Genomic DNA, 16,222 nt, shown 5'->3' with positions numbered 1-16,222 from the left:
GAATTTAATATTTGGCGAATTTATTTCCGTTTATTGGCGTTTATTCGGGAAAAATAGGTACACTTCATGAAAAATTATGAAATTTGGTTTGGAACCCAGAAATTTTATGTTAATATTACTGGAAAATTTTGAGAACATTTGGAGATGTCTAAGTATTCTTTGTGCAATCGTGTTTTAATCGAGTCTTAATAACCGAAAAACATGCAAAAAGTCATTTTGGCCAAAAATTTAGATTCGGGAGATTTTTCAGGGGATATGTGTTGATATTGAGACCACTTGGAAAAATTATCGGATTTTTCGGATGTCGTTTGGTATAAACGGGCTATTTATTACTTAACTATAACACATTAAATGAATTTTTATAAATAGATAATTAATCATAAAATTTCTGAAAATATTTTTATAAAAAACTCCATATTTTAATTTATTTTTTAAAAAATTTTCATAATTTATATATAAGTACATAATTAGTTATGATTAATCAAAGATTTAAACTATAATTGTTTTAACGAAACCGGCAGTTTTGTGTTTAACGTACTGATTGGTATGTCAAAATGTCAAAAATGATCAAATATCATAGTTTTAGATGAATTTGATAAAAACGAACCTTCTACGAGAATTCCGGACAATTCGGGTGGATTGTACGTGTTTTGTATAATCAAACCTGTGTGAAAACGGAAACGAACCCTGCGATCAAACCAGATGCCGAAACTTTAAAATTCTTTCATAAATCAAATCATTTATTCAATCAATATATTTACTTAAGTTTGTGTGAACTTACCTAATCCCGAAACGCATAAACGATCAGCTTGGCTAGGTTCGGAAAACGGTGAAACTGAGCCAAGTCTGATTTTGAACATTTCATAGTATACAACGTCACAATCTAAGACTACGGTCATGTTCTGGGCCTATCAGCTATAACCAGACTAGTTATACAGCCCGATTTAGCTTAAACATTGTACTAGTATTAACAGTACGATACCGGTTATAGGAGTCAAGCTATAATCGAGGAACATTACTTACTGATACATATTACCAGCTTGAACTACGATATGGTGAGTTTCACGACCCCACTTTCTAAACTGTTTTACGAACTTTTGGGGTGGAAAGCATGTTTACATATACTTATATACTTGAAAACGTGTGATGATGTGAATTATCTAAGTACTAACACTTGAAAGTCCTCACAAACACAAGTGATTAACTTCGTGTCGGTGACGTGTGGATAGTACTATCGGTTTGACAAACCCAACTGACAGAGCCGGTGGGGTATGCCAGAACATGTTAACTCAGTTGCACATTGTCATTTATACTTATTACATTCTTCTATGTGGTGTTAGACATAGTACATACTTGGGGCAAAGTGGCTGTTAAATGCCAACGGGAGTACATGGACAAGGGTGGCCATGCGTGCGAGCTGTCTTGGTTTCACTTGTGGCTTAGTATAATACATCATACACATACATATATACATACGTACTACGAACTTTACGAACTCGTATACTGACTTTGTTCGTACTCGTGAAACTTGAAACTCACCAACTAGACGTAGTTGACCCGTTTTAACATGCTTTTCAGGTAAGCCGAAGTTGGAATGAATCGCTTATGTGCTTGGTGTTAGAAGCAAAGTTGAATAGCTGTGAATAGATGCAAATACGTAGTATTGAATAAGAAGCCCGTGAACTGGTTATGTGATTTTCATCTAGTTTGTAAACTTAGTACCGAACCATGTATTATGATGTAAATTAGTTTGGTTGAATTTCTTTATAAACAATGTGGTTGATACCAGTGTTATCTGTTACATTCCCGTATTACGCTTCTGCAACTACCTAGTCGGGGTGTGACAAAAAAAGATTCTCCTTTGTTAAAGTAAAGTTGTTTTTTAATAAATGAAGTGAAAATTAGAAGTTTTATTCATCATATTATAAATATCTATAATATATAAAAACGAAAACATAAAAATCTTACGTGTCGCGATGTGGTCGCTCCCCTTTTTTTTGGAGTCACCAGATTTGCTTGATTTTTTAATTGAGGCTTCTAATGCATTTGACCCGAATTTATGGGTATGATTCTTACCAAACCTAGATATTCCTTAAACGGGTTATAACATCTCATTAAATAAAAAACTATTTTCATCAAATTATTGATGTAAAAATCCTATAAAATAGGATATACTAAAAATTAATATCTTATTTATTTTAAAAAGATATATATATATATATATTATTTAAATTAAAAAACCAATTTTATAGTAAAAAAATAAACGGGTCTTGTGTCTCATCAAACCATAAGTATATTATTAACTTTCAAAAATATTATTTATAATTAAAAAAACCAATTTTATTGTAAAAAAATAAACGGGTCTTGGGTCTCATCAAAACCATATATCTTTTAAATCGAGTTATAACATCTCATTTATTTGTAAAACAATTTATCATCAAACCATAATTATATTATTAACTTTCATACAATAAAAAAATATAAATTCAAAAAATAAATAAATATTAGAACAAACAATATAAAACAACTCCCGTAATACGGCGGATAAAAACTAGTATATATATAAATGAAACCTCTTTATATATTCTCAAACCACCGGATTGCTTTATTTTTAAATGGAGACTTCTCATGCATTTGACCCGAATTTATGGGTATGGGTCACACCAAACCCAGATAACTTTTAAACGGGTTATTACATCTCAATAATTAAAAATTAATCTTACCAAATATTTGATATGAAAATCTTATAAAATATGGATATATCAAAAATTAATATCCAATTTTTTTAAAGATATTATTTATAATTTAAAAACAATTTTATAGTAAAAGTCACATGTCTCACCAAACCGAGATAGTTTTTAAAATGGGTTATAACATCTCATTTATTTGTGAAACCCTTTTATCATCAGATCCTAATTACATTATTAACTTCCTTATGGTAAATAAAATTAAGATTCAAAAAAATATATAAATATTAGAAACGAATAATGTAAAACAACCTTGTAATATGGGAGATAAAAGCTAGTTGATTAATATCAACCGATGAATTATAATTCGATTTCTTTAATTTAACATGAAATTAGACATTGTGGATTGAGTTGGTCAAATATCTGAATATGTTATGTTGTGTTTGGACGAAGGACCACAACACGTATAATATAGGTATTAATATCTAGCTAATGAAAAAAAAGTATAAATATCTAGAATTTAGTTTATGATGTTATTAAAATCGACTTCCTTTTCATGCATCATTAATAAAAATATTCAGAGTATATTTGATGACTGATGTCGAGTCCGAATCTAACAGATTTAAGTATGAACGTTTTCTTGCTAAGTGCTTCAACTTTTGACTAGGGCAACAACTCCCTCTTGCACAACTCCCCCGAATAACCCAGATCTGATTCGGGGTCCAAATCCAATGAATGCATGTCCAGACTTGGAATAACTCTAGGACACCAGACAAATAAGCACACAGATCAACAATATCAGGGATCCGGACCCTACCACAACTATGGACTCCAGACTAATCATCGGAGATGTATAAAAAAGGTAGGTCTTCAACCACTTGACCATAGTAGCGCGCTGAGTCTCAAGGAGTCTAGCACAACTTAACTTATCAGATAAACATTACCCAAACAAGCCCCTGAGAAGGAAGACCTGTTCATGAAAGTAAAATGCGCCCAACATCGAAATAGATCATGATTGGTGATCACATAAACTGACATGGATGAGCTTTTAGATATGATAAATATAGCATCAACAACCAGAAAAGGGGCATTCAATACATACCGAATATTCACATTTAACACACACGCTTAATCTATCTTGGTTCATACCTGGTTCCAAGTTCTTTTAAGTGGTAATTCACGTTGATTCATATATCTCAAGGTACCCATTTTAACATTGGTTGTTATTTATGGAACGCATCTAGTTTTTGACTTGTCTCTCTCACTATTTTGGAAAGCCAGGAACCACCTTCCAGTCTTGCACTTGACACTGAACTAGCCACCTCCACAGTCCACTCTACTCTAGCTAGCTAGTTTCATCAAGAATCGCACCACCGCTCAAGACACGATCAGCACACCGTCTCCACTATACCTAGTTTCATTAATTTCATAACCTATGAAAATTTGATTCATAAATGTGTTTCCGCAGACAAGAGTTTTTAAAAATAATTGGTTATGCTAGAAATTGGTCTGGGTCATTGGTTGATAACCTGTGGCTTCGAAGCTAGGGGATTTGATTGTTAAACAGTGAATTAGTCTTCTCATGTCAAAACCGGGTTTGCTTCATAGTTGGATAACTACTGGTTTTGTCTATGACATCATAGTTAGTTAGATAACTGTGGTAATCAAAACGGCCTTTGCATATTTGAATCCTTTTAGCATTTTACCATTTGCACTTAGTTTTCACGGTCCTTAGGTTCTGGGTGAAACTAGTAACTACCCGACTCTACATGTTGATTAAAGGAACGGACTGAAGCCTGTTCGCTTTTCATGTCATGCTACAAACTAGTTGCATGCTAGGAGGAGTGATACTTTATATATCCATTCTTGTCTTTTTATATTTCAAGCTATTTATTAACAGAGAGGACCTATCATATATCTATACAAAGAGTAAATTACATATATTTAACAGCAATGCGACATATACCTATTTATGACGACCTAAACTTTGTATAAAAGAATAATTAATTACCTTCAAACAGATTTATAGCCATTTTGTCAAAACGAATACAAGATAGGTACAACATCTTGAATTTTAAAAACTCCTTTATATTAAATAAACTGAAAACCCTAATTTCAAACAAATTATGTCTAAAAGTAAATGAAGATGGTTTCAAGTATAGAAGGAATGAAAAGAATTCAAATATGTTTACTTCCATTGTGATCTATCATTGTAGTTGTATGTGTTTGGAAAAAGAACCTACTATGAACCTCCACATATGAGTTTTCCGGCCAAAAACCACTCATACCCAAACCCTCAAACCACTTGGTCGAGGAACATTTTTTCACAGCCCCTTCATGCCACTAGGCTACGAGCCCTTTGGTAACTGATTAAAACTTATATCAAAGAATTAGTCATTCCAAACAAGGTGCACAAAAATATCTTAAATAGGTCTCCAAACCAAAAATACTTCTTATTCCCGTATCCGAGTAGTAGAACATGACTGGTGATACATGAACTCATCTAGTAAAAAATTAAAACCATCAAGTCGCAGATATAGAACTTCCCTGCATACCGACTACAAACAACAAACGCGTACATATACGATCCAAATATCAAACTCTTTGAACCAAATAACTTATAGGTTGGTGTACTCAGTTTCTATTAAAAATAGGCTGCAAACTATGTAAAAGAGGGAAGACTAAGGTTAACCTGATTGTAACTGTTGACGCACTGAAGATCTGAAAAGATTTCGATTAAGCGCCGCGGGACATCTTGATTTTGGGCATTGCTTTCTTAAGTTGGCGGGCCCGTTCTTTTGCTTCTTTCTTACGAAGGGCCTCCGCGGTAAGTTTTGATTGGGCCTCCTCCATCGCTTTTCTCCTCTCCGCCTTCTTGCTCTGCAAGGCTTCTTGCCTTTCGTTTTGAAGTTCCTTGTACACCTCCTGTGCAACCTTTGATCGGGCTGCTTCGGTTTTCGACCGGGCCTGTTTTCAGATAAACGATCGTAAAGTGTCCATTTTCATTTTTGTTTAACAGTAGAGTAGAGGAGGTTTTCAACCCATTGTTTTATCTCTAACGGGTCTTATATGTAAATAATTATTATTAAAACAATATAAATTGTGTGATCATGAAACACTAGCTTTTATTTGAAGAAAACTATGGACTTTGGATAAGAAGCGTTTCAGGCCAACCCAAACGGGCCGGTTTCAACCCATACTAATAAATGACCCATTAGATTAGCATTTAGAGAAAAGTTATGAAATTTGGATAAAATGCATTTCCACTTTTCCAGTCAATCAATCCAGGCCGGTTTAAACCCATACCAATATATTACCATTAGCTTTTTATTTAAAGAACATTTATGAATTCAGGAAATATAACATCTCTAGTCAACCCAATCGGGCCACTTTCAATCCATGACAGTAAGTGACCCGTTATAATTTTATTTTATAAAAAGTTATATATCATGGATAAAACGTTTCAAGTCAACCCAGCTTGGCAGGTTTCAACCCATACCAATAGTGACCCTCAGTGTTATATTTTAAAAAAAGTTATTAGCTTTAGATAAAAAGCACTTCAAATCAACCCAACCCTGTTGCCTGTTGGTTTCATGTTTCAACCCATACCAATAAATGACCCATTCGCTTTTTATTTAAGAAAAAATCATGAATTTTGGATGAAAAAAAGTTTGAAGTCAGCCAGGCCCGCTTTCAACCCACACCAATAAATCACCCGTTAGCTGTTAGCTTTATATATAACGAAAAGTTATGAATTTTGATTTAAAAAAAAATGTTTGAAGTCAGCCAGGCCCGCTTTCAACTCACACAAATAAATAACCCGTTAGCTATTAGCTTTTTATTTAACGAAAATTTATGAATTTTGGATAAAAAATCATTTGAATTCAGCCAGGCCCGCTTTCAACCCACACCAATAAATAACTCGTTAGCTGTCTATTTAACGAAAGTTATGAATTTTGGATAAAAAATGTTTGAAGTCAGCTGGGCCCACTTTCTGTAGCGGATTTTGGAAATTTTCACTTGGATTTCCAGAGTCATATGGAAACTTTCACATTAAAAGTTATTTGGTGGTTTCCCAAATACTTTAATTGGGTAAAGCTCTGCCAAGATCATAGTATGAATTCTGTGAGAAAGATGAACCAGAAGAACGACCAAATGAAACGAACGTCAAGTTTATTTCCTGAGCAGTTAGGGTTTGGATAACTGCCTTATGCAGTTAAAAATTGAAAATTGAATTTCATTCATATTGGCTCCATACTAATACTTATGATTATGTGCCGACCCTGCTAACTAGGGGCGCTACCGGGGGCACTGCCACGAACCGCGTTCGCTATTCGCCCCTAACACCATAACAAACTAAAACAAGTGTGCACTCCGCACATCCCTAACTTACTTAATGTTTATTATGATAACATTGGTCGACCAGTTTCTCCAATTACACTAAAGTATTAACACTTTCAACCCACACCAATAAATAACCTGTTAGCTTTTTATCTAACAAAGTTATGAATTCTGGATAAAAAAAACGTTTGAAGTCAGCCAAGCCCGCTTTCAATCCGCACCAATAATTAACCCGTTAGCATTTATTTAAAGAAACTTTATTTTCTTCTGTATAAAAAGTGTTTCAAGTCAACCTGACCCGGTTCCCATACCAATATACAACACGCTAACTTTTCATTAAAGAGAAATTATAAGTTTCGGATAAAAAGTTTGTCTTGACAACCCAACCCATAAGTCAATGTTTTGGCCCATTACCCTACATGCCCATTTTGTCACCTCTACTAAAATACACAAAGAAACAACCGACAAACCTGGGAACTGAGTTTGTAACGACCAATCAAGTCGATGTAATAGGGCACGAGAGCCACCAATCGAGTCATATCCGCCATATTGTTAACATCAGGTAAAGCAAACTTAAACACCAGCGTCTTCTTGTGTGCACCCTGCTGCTGATCCGAGAAATGCATAGATATGAACAACTTCCCCAATTTCTGAAACGCCTTTTCACCAAACACCTGCGAAGTTTTATCCCAAGTGTTACAATGATCATCATTGTAACATTTTGAAAGCATAATGACGAACCTGATCAAGAACAGTCTCGGTGATCAAATCAGCAGCCACCTCTTTGGATTCAGTAATAACCATCAAGTCATCCGCAACCCATTTCCTCCCACTGGGGCCGGCCGTCATGAGATTTGCAAACTTTTGCAGATCCGTGACGTCCTTGTGCATACCCTTGGCAGCCTTCCGCTTGGCCAGGGCGAAAACCACATGATCCAAGGCATCCTCATTCATAAGAACCTCGAAAGTGATCTCGTCCTTGCAGGGCACAACCATATTATAGAGCCTGGCTATCAGATCGTGCCTGCTCTTAAGGTCCATGGTGGCGAGCAGCTGGTGACAAAACCTGCGGCCGCTGGCGTAGAACCTGAAGACGTTCTGGCCTTCCTTGAGGAGCAAGGGCTGAAATTCTTATAGAAAATGGTGTTTTGGGTGGCGAAGGCTTTGGCCCAGGATAGAGCAAGGGTCTCGTTTTCCTTTCTGCGGGTAAAGTAATTAAGGGTGAAGATAATTAAAAAGGAGAGACAGGTGAAGGAAACGGGTTCTGAGATGAGTTTTTCATCATCATCCTCCTCCGTAGTTAGGGGCCGTGAGATGAGTTGGGAAGCCTTCGAATTCGTCTTCATCCCAGGAAGTGGGTGTGGGGGGAGATCTTCTTCGGAGGTGGATTGGAAGAGGGTGGTAGGTGGAGGAGGACGGAAGAGAGTGGTTGTGTCTTCGTCTTCTTCAGTGGGACTCAGCGGCGGAGATGGTGATGGTGATGGTGAGGATGAGAGAGAAGAGGAGGTACAGAGATCGGGAGGTGGCCATGGAGGAGGTATGTGATCTGGTTTATGAACAACAACACAACACAACACAACAAGAACAACATAGTCTTCTTTTGGTGCTGACTTACTTTCACTTAGATTGTGTGGCTTGGCTTACACACAACAAAACCCTGCTTCATCTAAATAATTAGAATGAATTGTCAAAATATTTGATTAAGTATGTTAATTCCGTAGAGTCAGCCAGGGGTCAGCAATTTAACTGTTATAACCGTTAACTGAACCATAACCGAACCGATGTTAACCGATAATCGTCATAACCGGTGGGTCGGTTTTGCATATAAATACTTCCAAACTCGACATAACCGAACCGACCCATTTATTTAACAATAATATATTTGGGATTTATTTTAAACAAACATATTGTCGGATTATACCATTTTGATGTGTTCGGTTTAACCTTTGTTATCAAATTAACTTAAATTTCATTGTTAAATTATATAATGCCATTTTTTCGACATTTGATATTAATATTATGGATTATATATTTTATTGAATTATGTCAAGTCATTTTTTCTAATATTTGGTATCAAACTTTTAGGCTCAATTATATTGTTTTGGTTATGGTTAACCAACTCGTTTTAACCTTCAAAACCGATTAACTGAAATCGCCATAACGGATCGGTTATGGTTATGGTTATCCATTAACCGACATATCGGTTATGGTTATGTGTTTGGCTCAAAACCGCTCCAAACCGACCCATGCACACCCCTAGAGTCAGCAATTAAACAGTGGGGTAGTGAGGTAGGGACTGACGATTAGTTGAGGATTAACCAGAGCCTAGACATGAATTTTACAACCATGGTCGGAGGTATGAAATGTTTATTGGACCACGTTTCAGAAGAATATCCTATTTGTCCCTTTTTGCAGTCGCTATAGCGGAGATCATAGATGTCGTTTTGCATGGGGGCCCACTGCTCAGTAGTATTGTCTCCTTTGTTTGATTGTGGCAGTGGTTTCATACGTACCTGCTGTACATGTGGCGTTACTATGTTAGTGTTTGTACCTACACAACTCTTGTACCAGTGATGTTTCCAAATGTACATCCACATATGTGACACTTTTGGACTTATTTGTCCCACGAGGTGCATATGTGGGAATGCTCCTTTTTTGGCGTTTTCTCCTTTTCAGGTTTTGGCCAATTTGGGTTTGTGCCCGAATCCAACCCAAATTAGATAAACAACGTTTTAACTTAACCCACACAATCAATCTATATACAAACCCAATTCCACTTATGGAATATCACACATATATAATGTCATGAGCCCAAGCCCTAAATGAGCCTATTAACTAACAATGACACACCCAAATTGGATCCGGGCCAAAGAAAGAAAAGTGAACAAGTTAAAGCCCAATCAAAGAAATTCAAAGACTACATGTCGGACAAGGTATAACAAGAAATATGAGTGCATTCTATTTAATTGTAACAAGCTTTTTTAACCCGCGCGTTGCGGCGCAGGCATCTGTCTACATGTAGTCATTAATCCAAAAGTTGTTTCACCAATAGCGTCAAACGAGCATAAATAACATGCAACTGTAAAACGACAAATACACGTGTGAAGGTGAACCACAACTTATATCCACCAAAGCGAAAACAATATCAGCCTCCAGATCTCTCAGTCAAACTCCAAAGCTGAGACGAAGTAAATTGTTCATTATCCTATCTGTGTCCCTCTCCAAAGCAATGAAAGCATAACCTGTAACATTTATTCTCTTGTTTAGTAAATTACATAAAGTCCTATGTTTGGATTAAATTTTGTATAACTAAACTTGTGGTTACCTATAGTTGATTAGAGTACTGATACACCTGGAGGGTCACACTTACAATCAACCAAGTGAACCATATATATTTTCACCTGCAGTGAACTATTAAGTCAAAATTGTTGTGCACCAAATATATTTTTACCTGCGTTGCTGTTACTAATCTCCTTGAACCAGCATCACATGGATGTGCTTCCACGCTTTAATCTCAAAGTTATAAGCCTCTTTAGGAAGTTGCTTCATGGGTTCTGCATCGGAATCGACAAAGACAGATAGGTGTGTCGTACCAGAGACGGAGATGTCGTCGGTGACTAAAGGTAGAGCCACCAAGTTAGAATCGACATCCAACGACAGCCAGCAACAACTTGACAATACCACATGTACACTTAATTTGTACATCAAGTTTCGATTGACGTCCATCAAATGGACGAAAGTTAACACTTAACAGTATACTTAGCTGAAACAACAGTCAATTAAATCTAGCAATTGTGATAAATCATACAAAAACACAATAATTTAAATAAGGAATCAAAAACAAACGTAAGCATACACCTAGAACAACAATCAAGTAAGTGAGGCAGTCTTTTTTGTGTGCAATGGATTTGTGAAAATATGCATTTTTAGAACACAAAACATGACAATGTCAGGTTTCTTAATGCAAGAGAAGCAAAATGAGTAGAGAAAGAGACAAAACAACAAAGTGGCTAAAAATCCCCAAATTAAACCAAATTCCTACAGCCTCCCAAACAAAATAGAAAGCATTAAACCTAGAACAACAACAAATTATAAACCCACAATGTAAACAACAATCGGGTGAACCAAATTCAGCAACCTGCTATTGATTAGTCATCAAAAAAGATGCATACAAATGCATGAATCTAAAGTGAAACTACAGAGATTTAAGATCTAATTACTTGAAGAACAACCATTCGAGTAGTACTAACGCTCCATTCAACCATCGAGAAAGTATTAGATGAACACGTTTAAAAAAGATATGTTGAAAACAAAAACATATACCTAATTAACCATAGTTGTAGAACCTAGATGACATATTGAGTAAATTACATTACTTGAAAAGTCAGCAAAAAAACAAAAACTTATACCAAATTAACCAAGTTGAAGCCTCCACTGTTACATAATTTATATTTTCTAAAATCTTATTCTTCTTGCAAGTAAATTTTTTGAGCAGGTTATAAACAAAGCAACTTGCAACACATTTTTAATAAAACCTAGAACGATTAAGAAACTAAAGAACTATATATAGTAAGAAATTACCTGAGGCAAACGATGTTTTTTCCTCCGAGTTGCAGAAACATAAAAGAGAAACCCTAACAATAAGTCCGAATACAGAACAAATAACGATAATGAAATTAATAAATGGAACAAAGTATTTACCAAAGGCAATTGACGATGAAGCCGACCACGGTGACGACCACTGAACCACCACCACCAAGGGTTCGATATTGGGACCCGACAACAACAGGCGGTGGTGTTTTCCCACCCGGTGAAATAGATAGGGCCGGTGATAATAAGGGGAGGTGTGGTTAAATCAGACAGGACGCGACAATAAACAGATTCATGGAGAAACGAAGATCAAGAGAGGAGAGAAACGATGATGATGAATGAATGAATGAATGAGAGAGAAAGAGATGACGGTAAATGAGTGGTTCAATGAGAGAGATCGGAGAGTAAGGATTGAAAAGATTTCATGAAATAGTATTTTCGTGTGAGGAGTTAAATGTTAGTTTTTAATATATATAATTATGGTGTGAGTGTGAGGTATATAAAAGTTTGTTAGATATGAGTATTCCTTTTCTCATCTTCTTTCTTGAGTTTACTAATTTCCATCCTCATTCTCTCTTAATTCAATAATAAAATTCTCTTTTGTCCAATCAATTTAGTTTGTTCATTCACTTCATTCCATATAATCCATTTTGTGACTAAATAACATGTAATAAAATTTGAAGACCCCCTAATAAAATTGTAGGACTGAGCGCCTAGGCTAATGAGCCTATAGTCAAAAAACCAAATCAAGTCAAATGTGTTGCTACAAAATATTAGTTAAATTACTTCTAAAATAGCTTGCTAAATTTCATGTTGATTAGTCAGATGCATGCTTTTGAGTTAATGTACATCTTGATTGTTTTCTAGACCTCATCTCATGTTAAGATGCGTTTAAAAAGAGATGCACTAGTTTAAGAAAATTCTTGTGAATTTGTAACATCTCAAAATCAACCATGATTCCTCATGTTTCATCAAAATTTTTATTACTCAAACTATCGTTAAACTATCATGACATTTAAGTTATTTTTTTTATCTTCTTTTCAAACACGAAAGCATTAAGAGGTTTCATCCCCTAGATAGCCTATTATCCAACCACTCCTTGTGTGCTTTCTTCTTGAAATTTCATCCTACTTAAGGTTTGTAGAGCCTACCTCGGAATTAGGCTTCCAAGGCAGCCCGTGACTAAGCAAATGGTTAAAACTAAGGAAGGCCCAACAAAAATCCAAGCCCAAGAAAGAGATATAAGGATGCAGGAATCGTTGAACAAGTGAAGGTGGGGGAGTCAAATATGAGATATGTGAGAAAGACGGTTTTCTTGACCCAGGGTGATACTCAAGACAAGCATGCCTCTAGTAGTAAACCAAAGTCCATCATGGAAAGGAGGGCAAGACATCTTCTGGGTACTTTTTCTCTGAGCTAGGGAAAAGACTCAAAATGGGTATGTCCCCAGCACAAGTTGAGGCATAGAGGATAAAAGAATGAAGGACGAAAGAGCTTAAGGATAATAACTAGTATAGGAATATCCTTCATGTAATAGCCAAGCCCCTACCTCCTTATATTTATGGGAGAATGGATTACTTGGATCCTCATGTTCACTGGGACAAGACCCAGGCTTAATAATATTCACTATGATTCTTCTTGAAGCATGTTCTTAAATCAACACACACTTCACTTTTATTAACTTCATAGTTCACACTACTATTTGTAACACTTGAAGTCTTGTCATTCAATGGAGCGAACCTCTAACTCGTATCAATATTATTGTCGATTCAATTAGGGTTCCAACATTGGCGCTATCTGTGGGACCTTAAGCTCTGACGAAAGGTTTCCACCGACAACCTCTAAAGAATGGCCGACAACCATCGACAAATCCAACACCGCCATCGTTGTCTCGTCGGATTAAGGTTCTTGGTACTGTCAGTCCACTTATTCGTGTAAGGCCCCGGTCCAGGTGCTCTACCTTAGCGTCGGATTTACTCATAAATACAGTTTTATTGTAACAACTCGGATTTTTATATCATTATTTTAATAATCGTTACCCGACCTGCTTATACGTTCGGGAAATTTTATTAATAAAAATTATCATGCTTATCGAGTAAACTAATTATTATAATTTTTATTTACTTATTTAAAATATATATATCTCTTTCACGTTATGACAATTTTGACCCAAACTAAAACTATTACCCCATTATGTTCCCACTTTCATTCTCCAAGGACTAAAGTGTAAAAATATATTATTATTATTGATTTGATCCACCTGACCCGTTTACCAGCAACCTGTAACCCGTATTGAGTAACCGAGACCCGTTTATCATTCTTGGGCCACAGTTCAAGCCGTAAACTTGGAAATCAAATCAAAAAGTTGTCAATCTTGCCTATTACGGCCTGACCAACACTCTTTATTTAGGTAAGTCGATCAATAATATTCGTATTGACAAATCAAGTAACCCGTCATATTTCATTCACTGTTCTACCCTCTATAGTTATCAAGAACGCAATTAAACACACCTTCACCTCCCTCACAACTAGGCGACCTAAATCCCTAACACTAATTGCTTTAAGTTGCATCGCAACCTGCAGTTCGTTCACGTCTAGGGCCATCGGGTTCCATTTCATTGTTCTCCATCAATCCATAAGGGAATAAGGTAATTGATTACATCATATGAATCGTGTTTAGTCATAGATCGTTAACCCTAAGGTTAATGTAACAAAAATAATCGGGATTAACGGATTACGAATTAGGGTTCATATTCCAATTTGGGGCTATTATCAGCATCTGTTTATAATAAATTGTCCTCGTTTATTACTCAATTGACAAGCTAGTTCAACTGGTTTGGGGGTGTGCTTCGACATGGTGGTCGCGGGCTCGAACCCGACCACCAGATTAATTAATAAATTTATATTAGCTATTAAATAAATATTTTTTTTATTAAATTCGACATTTGTAACCCTCGTTCCTTGTCGTTGAAAGTTTCATAAATTTGCTTATATTTATTTTATATAAATATATATATTATATTTATAATAAACGTATTAAACAAGATTTTCTTTAAAAGATTTAAACAAAATATTTGTAACTTGCTACATATTATATCTAAATAATTACCCATTATTATTATGATTATTTATATATTTGCATTCCATGTATCTAAACATTTATTTATTTAATTATTATTATATAAGTGTATCTCATATCATATTTATTTAAATTATTTTATTTTATTTAATATTGATAATACATCGAGTATAAGCAAAGATGATTTTATACATAATAAAAGTAGTGATTGTTTTGTAAATAAATGATAATCAATCATATTAATCTTTGTAATAATAATTACTATAGAAATCGATTGATCAATTAATAAACGTCCTAATCCCAAACCTAACTCAAATCATATTGAAATCTTAATTCATTAAATCATATATCCTTAGAATTAATCTTAATAATCCTTGACGGTATATCCCCAGGGATTTATCTTTTCTCATCATCCTCATTTGTATTTCGTTCATCTGATCAGGTGAGTAATCACTCCCCCTTTTTACTTATTTTAAATCTTTTGGGGACATATGCGTATCGTATCATATTTACGTATTATCTAGTATTCAAACCGCAAATGTTTAATCTTTGTGTGTATATTAGTTTATGCCTAAATTGCTATTTGCTTACTTGCTTTATTTGAACCGCATTCGGAAAGGTCCAACATATTCTCAGTCTAGTATGATCATACGACCGTCGTAGTGGCAGGCGTCCGACGCATTGACAATGGTTTCACCGACACCTCATTTTTGGTAACCAATGCCCATTCGCATGGCAACGGTTTAGCCCTTTCTTTATGTTTGATTGTTTGTGTATGTGCTATGGTTTAACTTTTTATCTCATATGAACAGTTTGCATCTTTCTTTATATATTATATATAATATTACTGTTGTGCCTTAAACTGGTGTTTTACTCACTCAACATGTGTTGTTGAAAAAAATATATTTATACGCATTTGCAGGTTATCAGCTTGGTTGTTTAGCAAGATGAAGATCACGTAGATATGCTTTTTAGGATACAAACTTAATTAATCATTGTTGTAATTTCGTTATAGGTCACTTAACTGTAATTGTTTTATATGAAATTATTAAATAGATATTGAAACTTATAATGTTGCATGATAGTAACCTTGAGAGCTGTGACAATCAGTTCACGCCCCGTCATTTCCGCCTTAGGTTGGGGTGTGACAGATTGGTATCAGAGCTGAAGGTTTAAGATAGGTCGTTAGTGGTGCCTTAGTAACATGCTTAGGAGCCCCATACGTGCTTATTTGTTTACCTTATATGTTCTATTTGATTGTTTACAACTTACTTAATTGCCTTGCTAGATTAGGTACTTATTTCACTGTTTAATTAATTGCTTATTTTATTGTCATGCACACACACACCACTCCGAAGCTATGCTTCACTCTCAAATATTTTATTACTCCGAGACTATGTCTCATCCTCAAAATATTTTTTTTATAACTTCGAGGCTATGCCTCAATCTTAAAATATTTGTATTAAATTTTATTAGATTTCCTTTTATTGTCGGAAATTTCCTTGCGAATTTCCTATCTTTGTTT

General features: G+C 35.2%; 1 protein-coding gene across 1 annotated transcript; it reads right to left on the bottom strand.

Annotated features, from left to right (window-relative positions):
- Positions 1–5,106: 5,106 nt before the first annotated feature.
- LOC143609157 (uncharacterized protein At5g49945-like) lies at positions 5,107–8,145 on the bottom strand. Its single transcript, XM_077083989.1, has 3 exons — positions 7,770–8,145; positions 7,499–7,702; positions 5,107–5,654 (listed from the first exon to the last, which is right to left on the bottom strand). The coding sequence occupies exons 1-3, from the start codon at positions 8,067–8,069 to the stop codon at positions 5,424–5,426; spliced, it is 735 nt and encodes a 244-aa protein (XP_076940104.1). The 5' UTR covers positions 8,070–8,145; the 3' UTR covers positions 5,107–5,423.
- Positions 8,146–16,222: the final 8,077 nt, after the last annotated feature.

Source organism: Bidens hawaiensis, unplaced genomic scaffold (genome assembly GCF_021521415.1).
Source record: "Bidens hawaiensis isolate Kalapana, Puna unplaced genomic scaffold, B.hawaiensis_p1.1 tig00419497_1, whole genome shotgun sequence".
NCBI lineage: Eukaryota > Viridiplantae > Streptophyta > Magnoliopsida > Asterales > Asteraceae > Bidens > Bidens hawaiensis.
Note: the sequence above shows the minus strand (reverse complement) of the source record. Positions and strands in the feature narration are given on the sequence as shown.